Consider the following 13,512-nt stretch of genomic DNA (forward strand, 5'->3'; position numbering starts at 1 on the left):
AGCACATTAAGATCCCGGAGTCAGTCTCCAGACCATAATCCCATAGAAAATCTGTGGAGGGAGCTGAAGGTTCGAGTTGCCAAACGTCAGCCTCGAAACCTTAATGACTTGGAGAAAATCTGCAAAGAGGGGTGGGACAAAATCCTCCTGGGATGTGTGCAAACCTGGTGGCCAACTACAAGAAACATCTGACCTCTGTGATTGCCATCAAGGGTTTTGCCACCAAGTACTAAGTCATGTTTTGCAGAGGGGTCAAATATTTATATAAATCTATTTTTGTCATGTGTTTTTCTGGTGTTTTTATTGTTTTCACTGTTCAAATAAATGTGCCATTAAAATTATAGACCAATCATTTCTTTTTCAGTGGGTAAACGTACAAAATCATCAGGGGATCAAATATTTTTTTCCCTCACTGTATAACATTAAAGATCCACCACCATATTTTACAGTAGGTATTAGGACTTGCGCCTCCTTCTTTTGCGGCTGAGCCCACTGCTGGTGTGTGTGACTGAAGAGTTCTATTTAAGTTTCCTTTGGCCAAGAACAACAATCTTTGAAGAAACCTAGAGAGGAATCAGGCATCAGGGGTTGGCTATTTTGTCTTTTAGCTGTGCTGTGTAGGACCAGAGTAGATTCCATTTTGAGGCCAAATCGTTCCAGATGTTCAGATTGCCCAGCTAATTATTAACAGTGGACATGAATGGAACAGATTAATCAACATTGGGCAAGGTTGAACCCCTAGTATTGATCACTTTCATACCTGAACAAATCATTTGAGATGACATAGTAGGATGAGCATTTCATGATAAGCATGCCAATGCAGGGATTTCTGTACTAAAAGAAGTATATTAAGGCTAGCACTTTTACTTTACACCATTTTAGTGGTGCTACACACGTTTTTATAAATGGTGGATCATAAATTGTTGACCTTTGTTGTCAACAGTCTAACTTGCGAGTTCCACCTGATATGACATCACTGATAAATGGTTAGTCCTAGTCTGAGCCCTCTGTTCCTGTTGTTTTTTAAAAATGGCCTTTAATATGTACAGGGACAACCTTGAGTCACCTTTCACACACACCTGCTGTGTTCCCTGAGGCCTCCCTGAATAACGCCCAGAGAGCCATGAGGTCAGAACATACCCCCCTGGTCCAGGTGGTACAGTCCAGCCTGAAGGGTGGCATAACCGAGTGAGCCTCATCCCTTGCTTTTTCACTGCCCACTCACAATATCTTTGTGCCAGTGACCTTTATGGGTACACCGGCACAAATATCCAGCAACCACACACACACATTAACAGTCAGGGGACCCTCCCAAACCCTGTCGGGTTAGGTACATTCGGTAAATGGAAAGAACATTGAGGTCCGATCAGAGAACACTGCTCTCTGTAATGACAAATAGAGAGCTGTTAAATCTCAAAAACATATTCCAGAACGATCTTCTATGAAAGATGTCGTAACTACCAGTCATGATTGTATTAATTGAATATTTGGGTGTTTTTTCCATTGAGGAGCTTGAATATTCCTGGGTAATTCAATCTGGGACAATTCTAGGTAATCCACCCAGCACAAACCCCTTCCAGTAAGGGCAGAGGCTCAGCTTGGGTGACCTTGTGTCCTCACACCGCCACAACCTGTGTTTGTCTAGTAGGCCCAACAATCTGCATTAACTGTTCAACTGATCCTTTTTAAGTAAGCAGAGCTAGTGAAATGTAAATAAACTTTTTGAAATGTGGTCAAGCTTGTACAAATTACAGTGACAACCTTTTGTTTAACACCAGTTAGGATTGGTGTTGAGTAGTGGTGTGGGTGAAAGCTTGTCCTGGTCTGAGCCAACAGTTTCCATCATCCCAAGGGAAGTTAACCTATTGCTGAGGATATATAATTTTTTTTGTTGAGAAATTGAAGCGATTCACCCGTTCAACGGTTAATATCCTGACTATTAATAGTGTTATCACACCCTGACTGCTGTGTTGCCTGCTGTTGACTTGGTGCTGGGTTGCATTCTGTTGGGTGCAGCATTACAGGGCATATACATAACCATATAACATACATGCTTCTCTCCATCTGTAGAATGGGGAATCATTTCTGTTTTACACAATTCATACGAGTCCTGAACACAGCCTGGGTCTTTTCATGAGGATGAATATACCCGTGTGGGATACTGTCCACTCTCTTTGTTTAGGTGCTATACTGGCCTCATTAGGCAAATGAGGGGCGTTGGCCTCTTGTCTGATTAGAGTTAGGAAAAGTGTTATCTTCTCCTGAGACGATCAATGGCTTTCCCAGGACTCAGTGTATTGTTGATAGAGAGCTTATTTCACCATCAAATTATATTTGCCATTATTAAAGTAACTGCCCAGTGTTTCCAAATGTATGAATTGACCTGTCCTTACAGTATGAGCTAAATAGTTAAATATATGTAATTAGGTATGTCTAAACGTTATTATGTGTTGCAAAGGTATGGCCACACGCCAGTAACAGAATGGTATTGGTGTTGACCGTTAACTCACGCTTAAGATATCCGATTAGCCATCTCTTTTACCCCAGAAGTAGTCCACATCATTTCAGTTGAGTTTGGGTTTGACTTGCTTGTTTGAGTTGGGATTTTAGGGGGGGGGGAATCACCAATTCATGCTTTGGCCACATGAGTATTGGGTAGATCAACACAATTATTTGTGTATTCACTTCAAGTAACCGCCTTTTCACTAGGCAAGAACTTTTTTTTGTGAACTGTTCATTGTAGAGGTTAAGTCTCCTCTCCACACACCCAAGTGTCTTTTCTCAACGGAAACAATGTAAATGAAGACTATGGTTTGCACATCGTTTGTGTGTGTGTGTGGGTGAGTGTGTGAGTGAAATGGCATCCACACTACAGAGCATTTCTTCCCAGCACCAGACAAGAGGCCACATAGTTGTGGTGTGCATGTGTACCAAACATTTGCACAGTGTTCCTTATTCTTGCTTAGCAGATCCTGGACATTCTTTGAATTGGAGTGTGATATCCATGTCACTGAAAACTGAAAGACATTTTTCTTTCCTTTTCTTCCGTGTCCAGACCCTGTTCTTCAGGTCCCAACCCATGTCCCAGAGTAAGTATCCCAGGGTTGTTTGTGTTTTTATGTCACAGGAAACCTGTTACTGAGCATGCATAGTTATGTTTTTCCGGTTTGCTTGAGCTCCACTTTTACCCATTTCTGTGGTGTGAGGTGTTGCAACTCGCTTCCATGTCATTTGTGTTTCTGCTGTATTTCATGTCTTGGACCACATCTCTCGCTCCCTTCCCCTCTCACTTCCTTTCTGCCTGTCTTCAGACCAGCCTTTCTGCCTGACCCTAACGATGGCAGCCTGTACTCCCTGGGAGGGAAAAACAGCGAGGGACTCACGGTAAGAGAGAGGAACCGCTGAATACCCATGTTAGACCTACACTGTCAGCCATCACCGGGGAACTGACAGATTCCTCTTTCTCTAGAAGTGCAGCGCGGTTCTTTCCCCTGGCAGCAGATACAACCTGATGAAACTTGTGGCCAGATTCGCACCAGAGATCCTTTTTTTTTTTCTATATATATATATTTTTTTAAATGTTATGGGTGAGAACAGGTGAAAACCATCATTGTCCACAGCCTTCACAGGGTTACGGGCTCCACTTTCCTGACATACTGCTCACGGCCACTGAGGTCTAAAGGCAGTGGTATGGTTATGTATGAAGTCTGGTGCTGCTCCATGTAGGGACAGAATTCGGGGAACGTGCACATTGGCTCCTCATATATGTTGCTATCAACAGCATTTGTTCAGTGGGGAGCACCGTGTTAGTTACCTAGTAAACAAAATGCCATCTACCTCTGGGCCAGTGAGAGAGAGGGGAGCTACTAAGACCATTAGCGCACTACTAAGATTACTGTAGTTTAAAGGGGATGTCTTGCTCCATGTGTAACACAGTTCAAAGAGCGGTGGCGTACGAAGTCTGACTTCCGCTATGTACAGTATAAAAAAGGTAATTCTACTTCAAATCGCATTGAGTGAGACATCACTTAGTTGCCACAGAGAGTATCTGCCAGGAAAGTGTACCATGTCATCTCGAAGGTTGCGTGTGATCTTTAAGATTTTCACCTGTTTACGTGATGAAAGAATGTATCTCTGATGCAGATCGGCCACAAGTTTTGTTTATGTAGTTTAAGTCCCCAAGTAACCAAAATGTAAATGCAAAAAATGCTATTGCAGCACGTTCAGAGTATTATTATTCTTTCTCCACCCCATCATGTTTATACTGTACTGTAAATATTTATGAATTTACACAAAGAAACACCGGTTTAGTGTTTAGTAACAAAATACACTGCTCAAAAAAAATAAGAACACAGTATCATCACAGTATCAAGCCAGGTCAGTTAGGAATCTAAGTGATTGTGAATCAGTGTCACATGCTTTGATGCAAATGAAAGTGACAACAGGTGCACTGGAGAGGCAAGAGCAAGACAACCCCCAAAAAGGGAATGTGTTTGCAGGTGGTGGCCCCAGACAATTGCTCTCTCATTATCTTTTCTGACTGAATCTTCTCTAGTTTTGCGTTTTACTATTGTCCTTGTCACTACTGGTAGCATGAGGCAATACCTGCAGTTCATTCAGGTTGCTCAGGCAGTCCAGCTCCTCCAGGATGGCACATTCATGCAAGTTGGAACAGCCTGAGATTTCAATTGTTTACTTTGATTTCTGGTGTGAGTTTGAATCCAGCCCTCAATCGGTTGGTGATTTTGGTTTCCATTGACTGTTGTTACGTCATTTTGTTTTCAATGAATTACGAAAGATTTTGAGCAGTGTACATTGGACTGTACTCTCATAGATGTATCAAAAACACTCCCCCTCTTTGTGTGTGTATGGTCTATGATGAAATGGCATTGCCAAACATTGTTCTGGCTTTATGTTAATTAGAGATGGTTATGAATGCGCCATCTGTGATGTTTTTCCTCAGAAATTGCCCTTCACTATACCAGAACTGGTCCAGGCATCACCCTGTCGCAGCTCTGATGGTGTCCTCTACATGGGTAAGTCTATGACACACACACACACACACACACACACACACACACACACACACACACACACACTGATAGGTAGGCATTTGGATGAGAAACAGGTGTGACTGCGTTGTCATGGATACCTGCTTTGGATTTTAAGCAAATGTTCAAGCCTCTAATAAAGGAATATGAACAGAAATGCATAACAAAACCAAAAAGTCTACCTGAAAGTTATAACCCATCCTTATTTAAACCCACTATGTCAGAAGGCATGGAAATAATCCAGCCTGTCTTTACCATTGTTCAACAGGGAATATCGGTTTCTTTTTCACACGTCATGTACTAGTTTTTTTTCTGAAGTCACTTTGAGCACTTTGGAGAACCTTCTGTGTCAGTTGTCAAACCTGTTAGTTTATGTCCCAATTGTCACTGCCTCACCTCCCTTTGTTAGACAAACAGCAGTTATGTTAAATCTTAAGATGTGCTGCAGAGTCCGTTTGAGGAACTGCTCAGCCCACTACATCCTAGTCATGGGTGCGACCATTTACAGCAGCCCCTGTTTCCTAATCCATCAGGCTCCGTTTTTTTAGTTCCCGCCAGAATAACTATAATATGGATTTGCAGTATGTTTCCTGTAAAAAGAATTGGATAAAGTATTTATTAAGCCCTTTTACCCAGCCCTTATTATTCAACCACTTGTTTTCAGGTATATCCTATTATCCATGTCTGTTGAGGGGGGTGAGGGTTTTCCATTAAACATCGGGGCTCTTTGTAGTTCAAACTAGGGAGGTGTTTAAACAAGCCTTGCCTACTAAGCCTAAAAGCCGACTATTTGTTCATGGCATGAATAATTTGCAGACTTGCTTTCTGAAAGGCATGTCAGCAGCAAAACCTTTGCATTGGTTTTAGGCAGATGACCCAACAAGGATTTCAGACTTGAAAGAATGTTACTGTAACGCTGATGCGGTACTTTGACAAACTACACTGTTATGCACAAGGCTCTACAGTGACACAATCTCACTTACATATGCAAGAATATAGAAATCTCTGAGATCTCCTTACAAACAAGGATCAAACAACAATTTCTATGAATAGAGGATGCAGTTTTGTTTTATCATTCAGCTGTGAAGTGCTGTGATATAATGGCAAACAACGTAAAGTACGAAAGGTCATGCTTTATGTCACACTACTTCTGCCAAATTTGTGAAGAACAACAGTGACAACAGGTTTAACAGGAGTTAGTTGTATTAAATGGATCTACTGAATGTTCTTCATTTTATGTCTCAATGTAGCGACCATGGAAATGAATGTTTCAAATGGTGCCAAAACGGTTATTCACTTCAAGAAATGGTACCCTAGGTTACCGAAGTCCTGTGTGCATGTGGCAAGGGTTTTTATGACGCACTGCAGGGGAGGTTGACGCCCAGAAACATCTGAAGGAGTGCTGGGTTGCATGTCTAGCCCACATGTATGTAAACTGAGGTTTCCTGCCCTCTGTCCCACCCTCCCACTCACAGCACAGTAGTCCTGGATGGCCTTTCAGACCAGAGACAAGTACGTTTTTTCAGTGTGAGACTGACTGACTGTGTGCGTCTATGTGTGTGCGTCTATGTGTGTGCGTGTCCGTGTACAGGTAAAAAGCAGGACCTGTGGTATGTGGTGGACCTGCTGACAGGGGAGAAGCAGCAGACTCTCACATCCTCCTTTGCTGAGATGCTGTGCCCATCCTCCTCCCTGCTGTACCTGGGACGCACTGGTAAGCCACACCCACCTGACTGGCCTGGGATTTGGTCCAATGGAATAGCCTGTTTGCCCTCAGGGCCTGTCCAGTTTTACCTTCCCCCTCTTTCCCAGATCTATTTTATACAAGATTACTACTACTACTACTGTTCTCCATGTTATCTCCTGGTCATCCCCGCTGATTTGTTTATTGGACTTATTTACATTGCGCCACCCAGCTCCTCCACCCTAGTCCACCTGGTAGTAGTAGTAGTACTAGTAGGTGTAGTTGGGGTTAGGGGCTTAGACTTAATCTAATTATACAATGGCTTGCATCAAGACAATATTAAAAACCCTGTTAACCCCCCAGCCAAATACCAAAGCCAACATATGGACAGGACAGCTTAACCCTACCCCAGCCCTTCCCGTGTCCAGTCCCCCCCGCCCCACCATGCTACTTACCTCTGCTGGAGGTGTGATGTCATCAGAGAGGTGGGGAGTGTTCTTCCCGTAGCGTCTCTCATGATCGCACATATGATGCCAATCATGAGAGACATGATGCCATTGAAGCAGGCTATTCATCAACCATTTGTGAAATCCAGCCGTCTGCCATTGATGCAATCCAGGAGTCTGGCGCTGTTCTCCCTCTGACATATTGACTAAGATCCTGTTGGACTCCTATTTTATTTCACACATCCTCTTTCTCCTCATTTTTATTGATCTAGTATCAGCTTCTCTTTAAGATCTTAGTTTTTTAGTAGACATTCTTATATGGAGCAACTTGCAGTCGGTGCATTTTTCTAAAGACAGCAAGGCGAGACAACCATACAACCAAGCAGGCCTGTCCCCTAGATTCCATTGATCTCTCTGACTAATCGAAATTTAAAACTTTGTTTTTCTGTAAGCTAATGAGCCATCTATGGAGGTCTTGTTAGAAAATATCAACTTTAAAACCCGCACCTGGCATTTTTACAAAACGAATATGGTATGTACCACAATCAGTTGGGGTTCCCATTTTTTTAATTTTATTTGACAGAACAATCTTTTTTTTGGCAGACCGCGTTAGCGGAGGCTACAGTAGTTACGTTACAGTGAACCTTAACTAAATCTGTATACGGTAATATTGCGACTGTTTCTGGCATGGAAAAGTTAATCTTCAGTCTTGCTAGCAATTGTTAAATTCTTATGATTATTCCTAAGAAGTTAGTAGATATCAGTAAGCCTATTACTGGCTAATAAGCTGTTCAAATGGCCAGTGGCAAAAGCTAACAGTTCATAGATGCTATTTGTGGTGGAGGTAAACTTAATAATAAACGTTAGTCATTTTAACACAATTCTTAATAGTGTTTAGCGACTAGAGAAATGCGTAATGCCGTGGTGTTACGGCTAAAGACAGTGCCTCTCACGTGGAAGGCTCAAGTTGAATTTATTGTGAACAACAAAATTATTTTATTTCCACGATTTGTCGTTTCACTTGATGAAAAAGTTAGTTATCTTCACCTTTTTTGATAGTTATTGTATCAATGTAATTCACGAATGAAAGAAAAAAGTATGTTGTTATGCCGGTAAAGCCTATTACTGGCTAATAAGCTTTTCAAACTGGCAGTGGCAAAAGCTAACAGTTCATAGATGCTATTTGTGGTGGAGGTAAATTTAGTAGGAAACGTTAGTCAGTTTAACTGTATCAATATCATTCACTAACCAGTGGTAAAAGAGGATTAGTCATCTATTATTTGATTATTCCGTGGTGTAGTGGTTAGCGACGCAGCCTTTGACGTGAGCGACCCTGAACTAGGCTTGCCTGGTTTCTTGTTTACATAGACAACCAGGCAAGCAATTCTCAATTAAGAAGCTATAATAAAAGCTAGTGCTAGAAGAAATGGAAGACGCAAGAAATGAAAAAATTATACTAAAAAAGCTTTGGGAAAACAGTGTTCACATCAGCCATTTAGAAAGGCCTCCTTTAAAACAAATGACAGCTGCTACACAAATCGTGTTGCGTCACGTCGAATGGCAGCATCCGAGCTTTATGAATTGAAGAGGTTCAATTCTTGTTGGTAGACGCATTTGTTAATTCTGTCTTGTAAAAGTAAGGAGGTAAACATTTGTTTGGGGTAGGTTTCTGGTATAGCAGGTAGAGCCATTGAGGCGAAGCTGATGGTAATGCTAATGAAGCTGAACCGTTGGTTGAACTGTAGGAATCATATGGAATTACTAATTGAAAAGCAAAGTGACGAGCAGCCACTCACTAAACAGCTTGTGGACTCGACTCTAATGTCGAGGAGCTGCACTACTTCACAGAGCGTGTCCCTACTTTGACGATCGTTTTCCAGAGTTTACTATCACTATGTGGGTTGTTCTTGGGGTTGTAGTCAGGTTAAAATCTAGAAAGACAACCAAACTAAAAATGTCTGTCGGAAAATTATTTGTGCACTTTCTGAATTGACTGGAATTTAAATGGAATTGATCCCAAACGTAGTTTTGCTGTCATCATGTAAAAATGTACTGTGATCGCAGTTGTCACTTAATCTTCCTCTAGAGTACACCATAACTATGTATGACACCAAAAGCAGAGAGCTTCGCTGGAACGCCACCTACTTTGACTATGCCTCCACGCTACCTGACGACGACACCAAATACAGTAAGATAGCTTTTATATGCCTTGATAGCCTACACACTGTTGCTATGTGTGGGTTAGACCTGTTTCTTTTAGACTGTAATCAGCTAGTATATCACCTAGTATGCAGATAAAGTAAGATTGTTTTCTACTGTCATAATTCACTCTTAAACATATACCAATATTTTTAAAGAAAACAGAATAAAATGTACTGTAATTCTCAATACCAGTCATATACCATTTATTTGATACCCCATGCTCAATACCCATTACTTTTATCCACACAACATGAGCTATCACGCTTTATAAAGAGTGTTTTTAACTTCCTTTTCCCCTCCCCTCTCCTCTCCCCTCTTCTCCATATCTCCATAGAGATGGCCCACTTTGTCTCCAACGGTGACGGGCTGGTAGTGACTGTGGACAGTGAGTCAGGTGACGTCCACTGGGTTCAGAACTATAACTCCCCAGTGGTGGCCATGTACATCTGGCAGCGTGAGGGCCTTCGCAAGGTGCCTCACACCAATGTCGCCGTGGAAACGTTACGCTACCTCACCTTCATGTCCGGCGAGGTTGGCCGCATAACACAGTGGAAGTATCCCTTCCCAAAAGAGAAGAAGCCCAAGAATAAGCTCATGTAAGTAAAACCAAGGGCTTCCACTGACTAATTTCAGTTAGAATGCAGTGAAAGTCACAAGATCCTGTCTTTGTTTTGGACTTTGTATGTGACACAGAGGAAGCGATAGGTATTTAGCATAGATGTAGTCAAGTAACTGAACCTGGAGTCCAAGTCGAGATCTAATGCCCTCAGTCTGAGGAGAGTCCCAGGGGTGAGGCAGATCTCAGTATGCAGTTTTTATACTATTAAACTCATTGCAGTTGTTCTTAGTTCTATACATTAGCTTCTGTTTCTAAACCAGGCGATGCTTATTTAACTGGAAGCCTGATTTCAAATTAGCTATGCAATAGCAAGAGCCATCTGTGATGTTAATGACCAAAGCAGAGCCTGCCTGCCTGCCTGCCTGCCCCACACTCATCCGGAGCAGCTGACAGGGGCCGTGTGGTCAGTACACTGCTGAACCTCCCTCTGCTCTAAGCATTTAGTGCCTTTTAGATACTCGTTTTCTAGAGATGCACCAACGTATTGTCCAGTAATCGGCAGAGTTAAAATGTAATCATTTTTAACGGCTGATTGTTTTCAGTTTCCCCGATTATTTAAGGCAGATTGTGCTTCCCAGCATTTCCACTGCATTGTTTTTACCGTGGCGCCCTGGAGTTCCTGCCATTACCATTTTGTTAGACACATGAATTACATTTTCTTGGTCTACAGAAAATCTTACAGAAAAGTTACCACCCTGTTCTTAAGGTTCTTGAGATACTGGTGCTATTGAATTCATCTGTGACTTGAGGAACACAGAGCACACTGTCCTCATAGTTGGAACCAGCCAATGTAACGTGGGAATGGATCGTTTAAAGATACATTTCCAGCGCAAGATACTTTTCACCCGAAAATCCCCTGAAGCCAGTGTTGGTTTTTTATTGTTTTGTTCACACGCATGGTGGTTTTCATTGTTAGTTTGAGTTTAAAGTGACAACGACGCCAAAATACGACAGGACAGTCAGATTCTCGCTAGGCAGCTAGCTAGTGGCAGCAGACGGACACAAATGCTGTTGTGTCTGTTACTACGGTAACCTCCTTTCAAGCCAGTTGAACATCTTATCATTTGATTATCTGTCACAACATCTTATCACATTCTTATCTGTGATTAGTTTGGCTTAGAGTAGACTCATTAGGTCACAAAATATTTTGTAAATTTAGCAGCTGCGAGAAATACTTGAATTCTTTTTTTGAACAATTAGTTTTGTGTTTTATGGTGTATAATAGGGGTTTTCAAATCTGGCCGTCAAAGCCTGTTCCACTAGATTTTTCTCATTGCAACCCCCTAATCAGTGACTTTTTTAAAATCTGGGACACCAGATGGGTGCAATTAATGATGGCGTACCACAGAAAACTAGCAGGCTCCGGCCCTCATAAGATTTGAATACCCCTGGTGTAAATGGGTAGGGGTTAGCTGACCAAATTATGAGTAGTATGCAAATTACTACTTAGGAGAGGCTATTGTTGTTAAGTATATAGAAAGATAACATTTGGATGATTGAATTTACATTTGTTAAAATACAAAGCATAATCAAAAGCAACATTTTTTATTTAATATATACTATGGAACACAGACAGACATTGGTATTGGCACATTGGTATATTAATATCTGCAATCAGTATCAGCTAAGAAATGTGTTATGGGTGCGTCCTTCTAATTTTCCTTGTCATTGCCTATTCAGTCAGAAGTCATGAAAACCAGCACTTCTAGAGTCAGACTCGCGTCAAGAAATGCAACACTGAAATGTAAAGGGTACAACTGGCCTTTTAGCTTTAACATTCATCAAATCTCCCGTGTTTTCTGAAATCATTTCAGGAAATTTACTTTGCATATTTAATTCAGAATTTCATTGTTTTCCTTAAATATGTTTCTTTTGATTAAGCAGGGCCCCATAGAAAAATATTCTGCCAAAAGTAATGTGATGTGTTGGAGTATGTTTTGATGTTGCAATTTGCAGGTATTTAATGAACCGATTCTGAGAACAGGGTTTGGCTCTAACCTTTCAAGGCATGTTAGAGCTTATAGGCATTGTTGAGCTTTGACTCATTAAAGGGGTGTTTTTGAAGATGTCTGTCTGTCTGTCTGTAGTATGTATGTACGCTCTGATATAGACAGGATTTTTATTTCTCACCTTGGATTAATTTACCAGTGAAGCACAGATGCTTGTTTCAGTCATGGTTTCACAATACAGGGCATCTATTTTAACTAGTTCTGTAGAAACAAATATAGTTTCACTCTGTGATCTTGTGGAAGTGTGATTTACTGGGTGTGTTCAAGTTTCTCTCTCTTGTGTAAAGATGTCTCCAGCATCCGCTTTTTAGACTAATTAGTTCTAGGATGAGCTGAGATAAAGAATCGTCCTTTATCCGCAGCACCATCAACCCCATCCTCTGCTGTTGTTTTCACAGGGCCACCCTCTATGTGGGAAAGTACTCCACCAGTCTGTACGCCTCGCCTTCCCTGGTGCATGATGGAGTAACCGTTGTGGTGAGTGACACCTCTGTTTAGACAAAATGTCACTTTCCAACATGTCACTTCCTTCCTACACCATGTCACTTCCTTCCTACACCATGTCACTTCCTACCTACACCATGTCACTTCCTACCTACACCATGTCACTTCCTACCTACACCAAGTCACTTCCTACCTACATCATGTCACTTCCTACCTACACCATGTCACTTCCTACCTACACCATGTCACTTCCCACCAACACCTTATAGAAAGCCTTAACTAAAACTGTTTATATTGCGATTATTTCTGGTGGATCTTGGAAGTACGCGTCCGTGCATGCTTTTTGGGTCAGGATAGACAAAAACGTTGCTGGCTACAACCTTCAGTAGCTACGTTATAGTAAGTCTAGTGAAACTGTTTGTGTTGCGACTATGTCTGGTGGAGTACACATCCGTGCATGATTTATGGGGTAATATAGGATAGATCAAAACCCCTTGGATAGTAAAAGAGTAGGTGTTTCAACAATTCTCTCGTCTTTTCATCTGATGTAAAAGTCAGTTATCGTCACCTGTATTGATAGTTACTGTATCAATGTCAGTCACGAATGAAAGAAAAACTTTTTTGTGCCATGAAATGAAATAGCTTTGGCAGTTTAAAGTTCATATTAAGTCTCACAATGCTTAATGCGAAATATTCAAAGCTGGCGTGATGTTAATGCGTGACAAAAGGATGTAATGTGGAGAGGCTGTACCGACACTGGTCAAACATGGGGTGTAGAGCTTGAAGACGCAGCCACTCATGTGGGAGACCCGGGTTGGAATCCAGGGAGCACAACCACATTTAGGACTTTTAATTGGGAGCCAGCTGAACTTTGCTTGCCTGGTTCTGGTGATTTATTTGTATTCAAAGGCTTACCAAATGATTTTATAGGAATATAATTTAAAAAATGATTTTATAGTGAATGATAAACCATATTCCCATTTTTGTTTCTCCTCGGTAATGTAAATCTGTTCAAAGCCCACGACTATATATGACTGAATAATCTTATCAAGTTTAG

At 41.5% G+C, this 13,512-nt stretch overlaps 1 protein-coding gene across 4 annotated transcripts in view; it reads left to right on the forward strand.

Annotated features, from left to right (window-relative positions):
- The window catches only part of ern1 (endoplasmic reticulum to nucleus signaling 1), a 32,581-nt gene that overhangs the window by 5,234 nt on the left and 13,835 nt on the right, over nt 1–13,512 (forward strand). For 3 of the 4 annotated variants that reach the window (XM_034295286.1, XM_020051289.3, XM_034295285.1), the window contains exons 3-9: nt 3,056–3,089; nt 3,312–3,384; nt 4,964–5,036; nt 6,643–6,765; nt 9,268–9,369; nt 9,718–9,979; nt 12,410–12,488. In XM_034295286.1, coding sequence (XP_034151177.1) covers nt 3,056–3,089; nt 3,312–3,384; nt 4,964–5,036; nt 6,643–6,765; nt 9,268–9,369; nt 9,718–9,979; nt 12,410–12,488 — 746 coding nt within the window. Of the gene's footprint in view, nt 1–3,055; nt 3,090–3,311; nt 3,385–4,963; nt 5,037–6,526; nt 6,766–9,267; nt 9,370–9,717; nt 9,980–12,409; nt 12,489–13,512 lie in introns of those variants that run through there. The other variant, XM_034295287.1, reaches the window with a different exon arrangement.

Source organism: Esox lucius, chromosome 11 (assembly GCF_011004845.1).
Source record: "Esox lucius isolate fEsoLuc1 chromosome 11, fEsoLuc1.pri, whole genome shotgun sequence".
In the NCBI taxonomy this organism is placed as follows: Eukaryota; Metazoa; Chordata; class Actinopteri; order Esociformes; family Esocidae; genus Esox; species Esox lucius.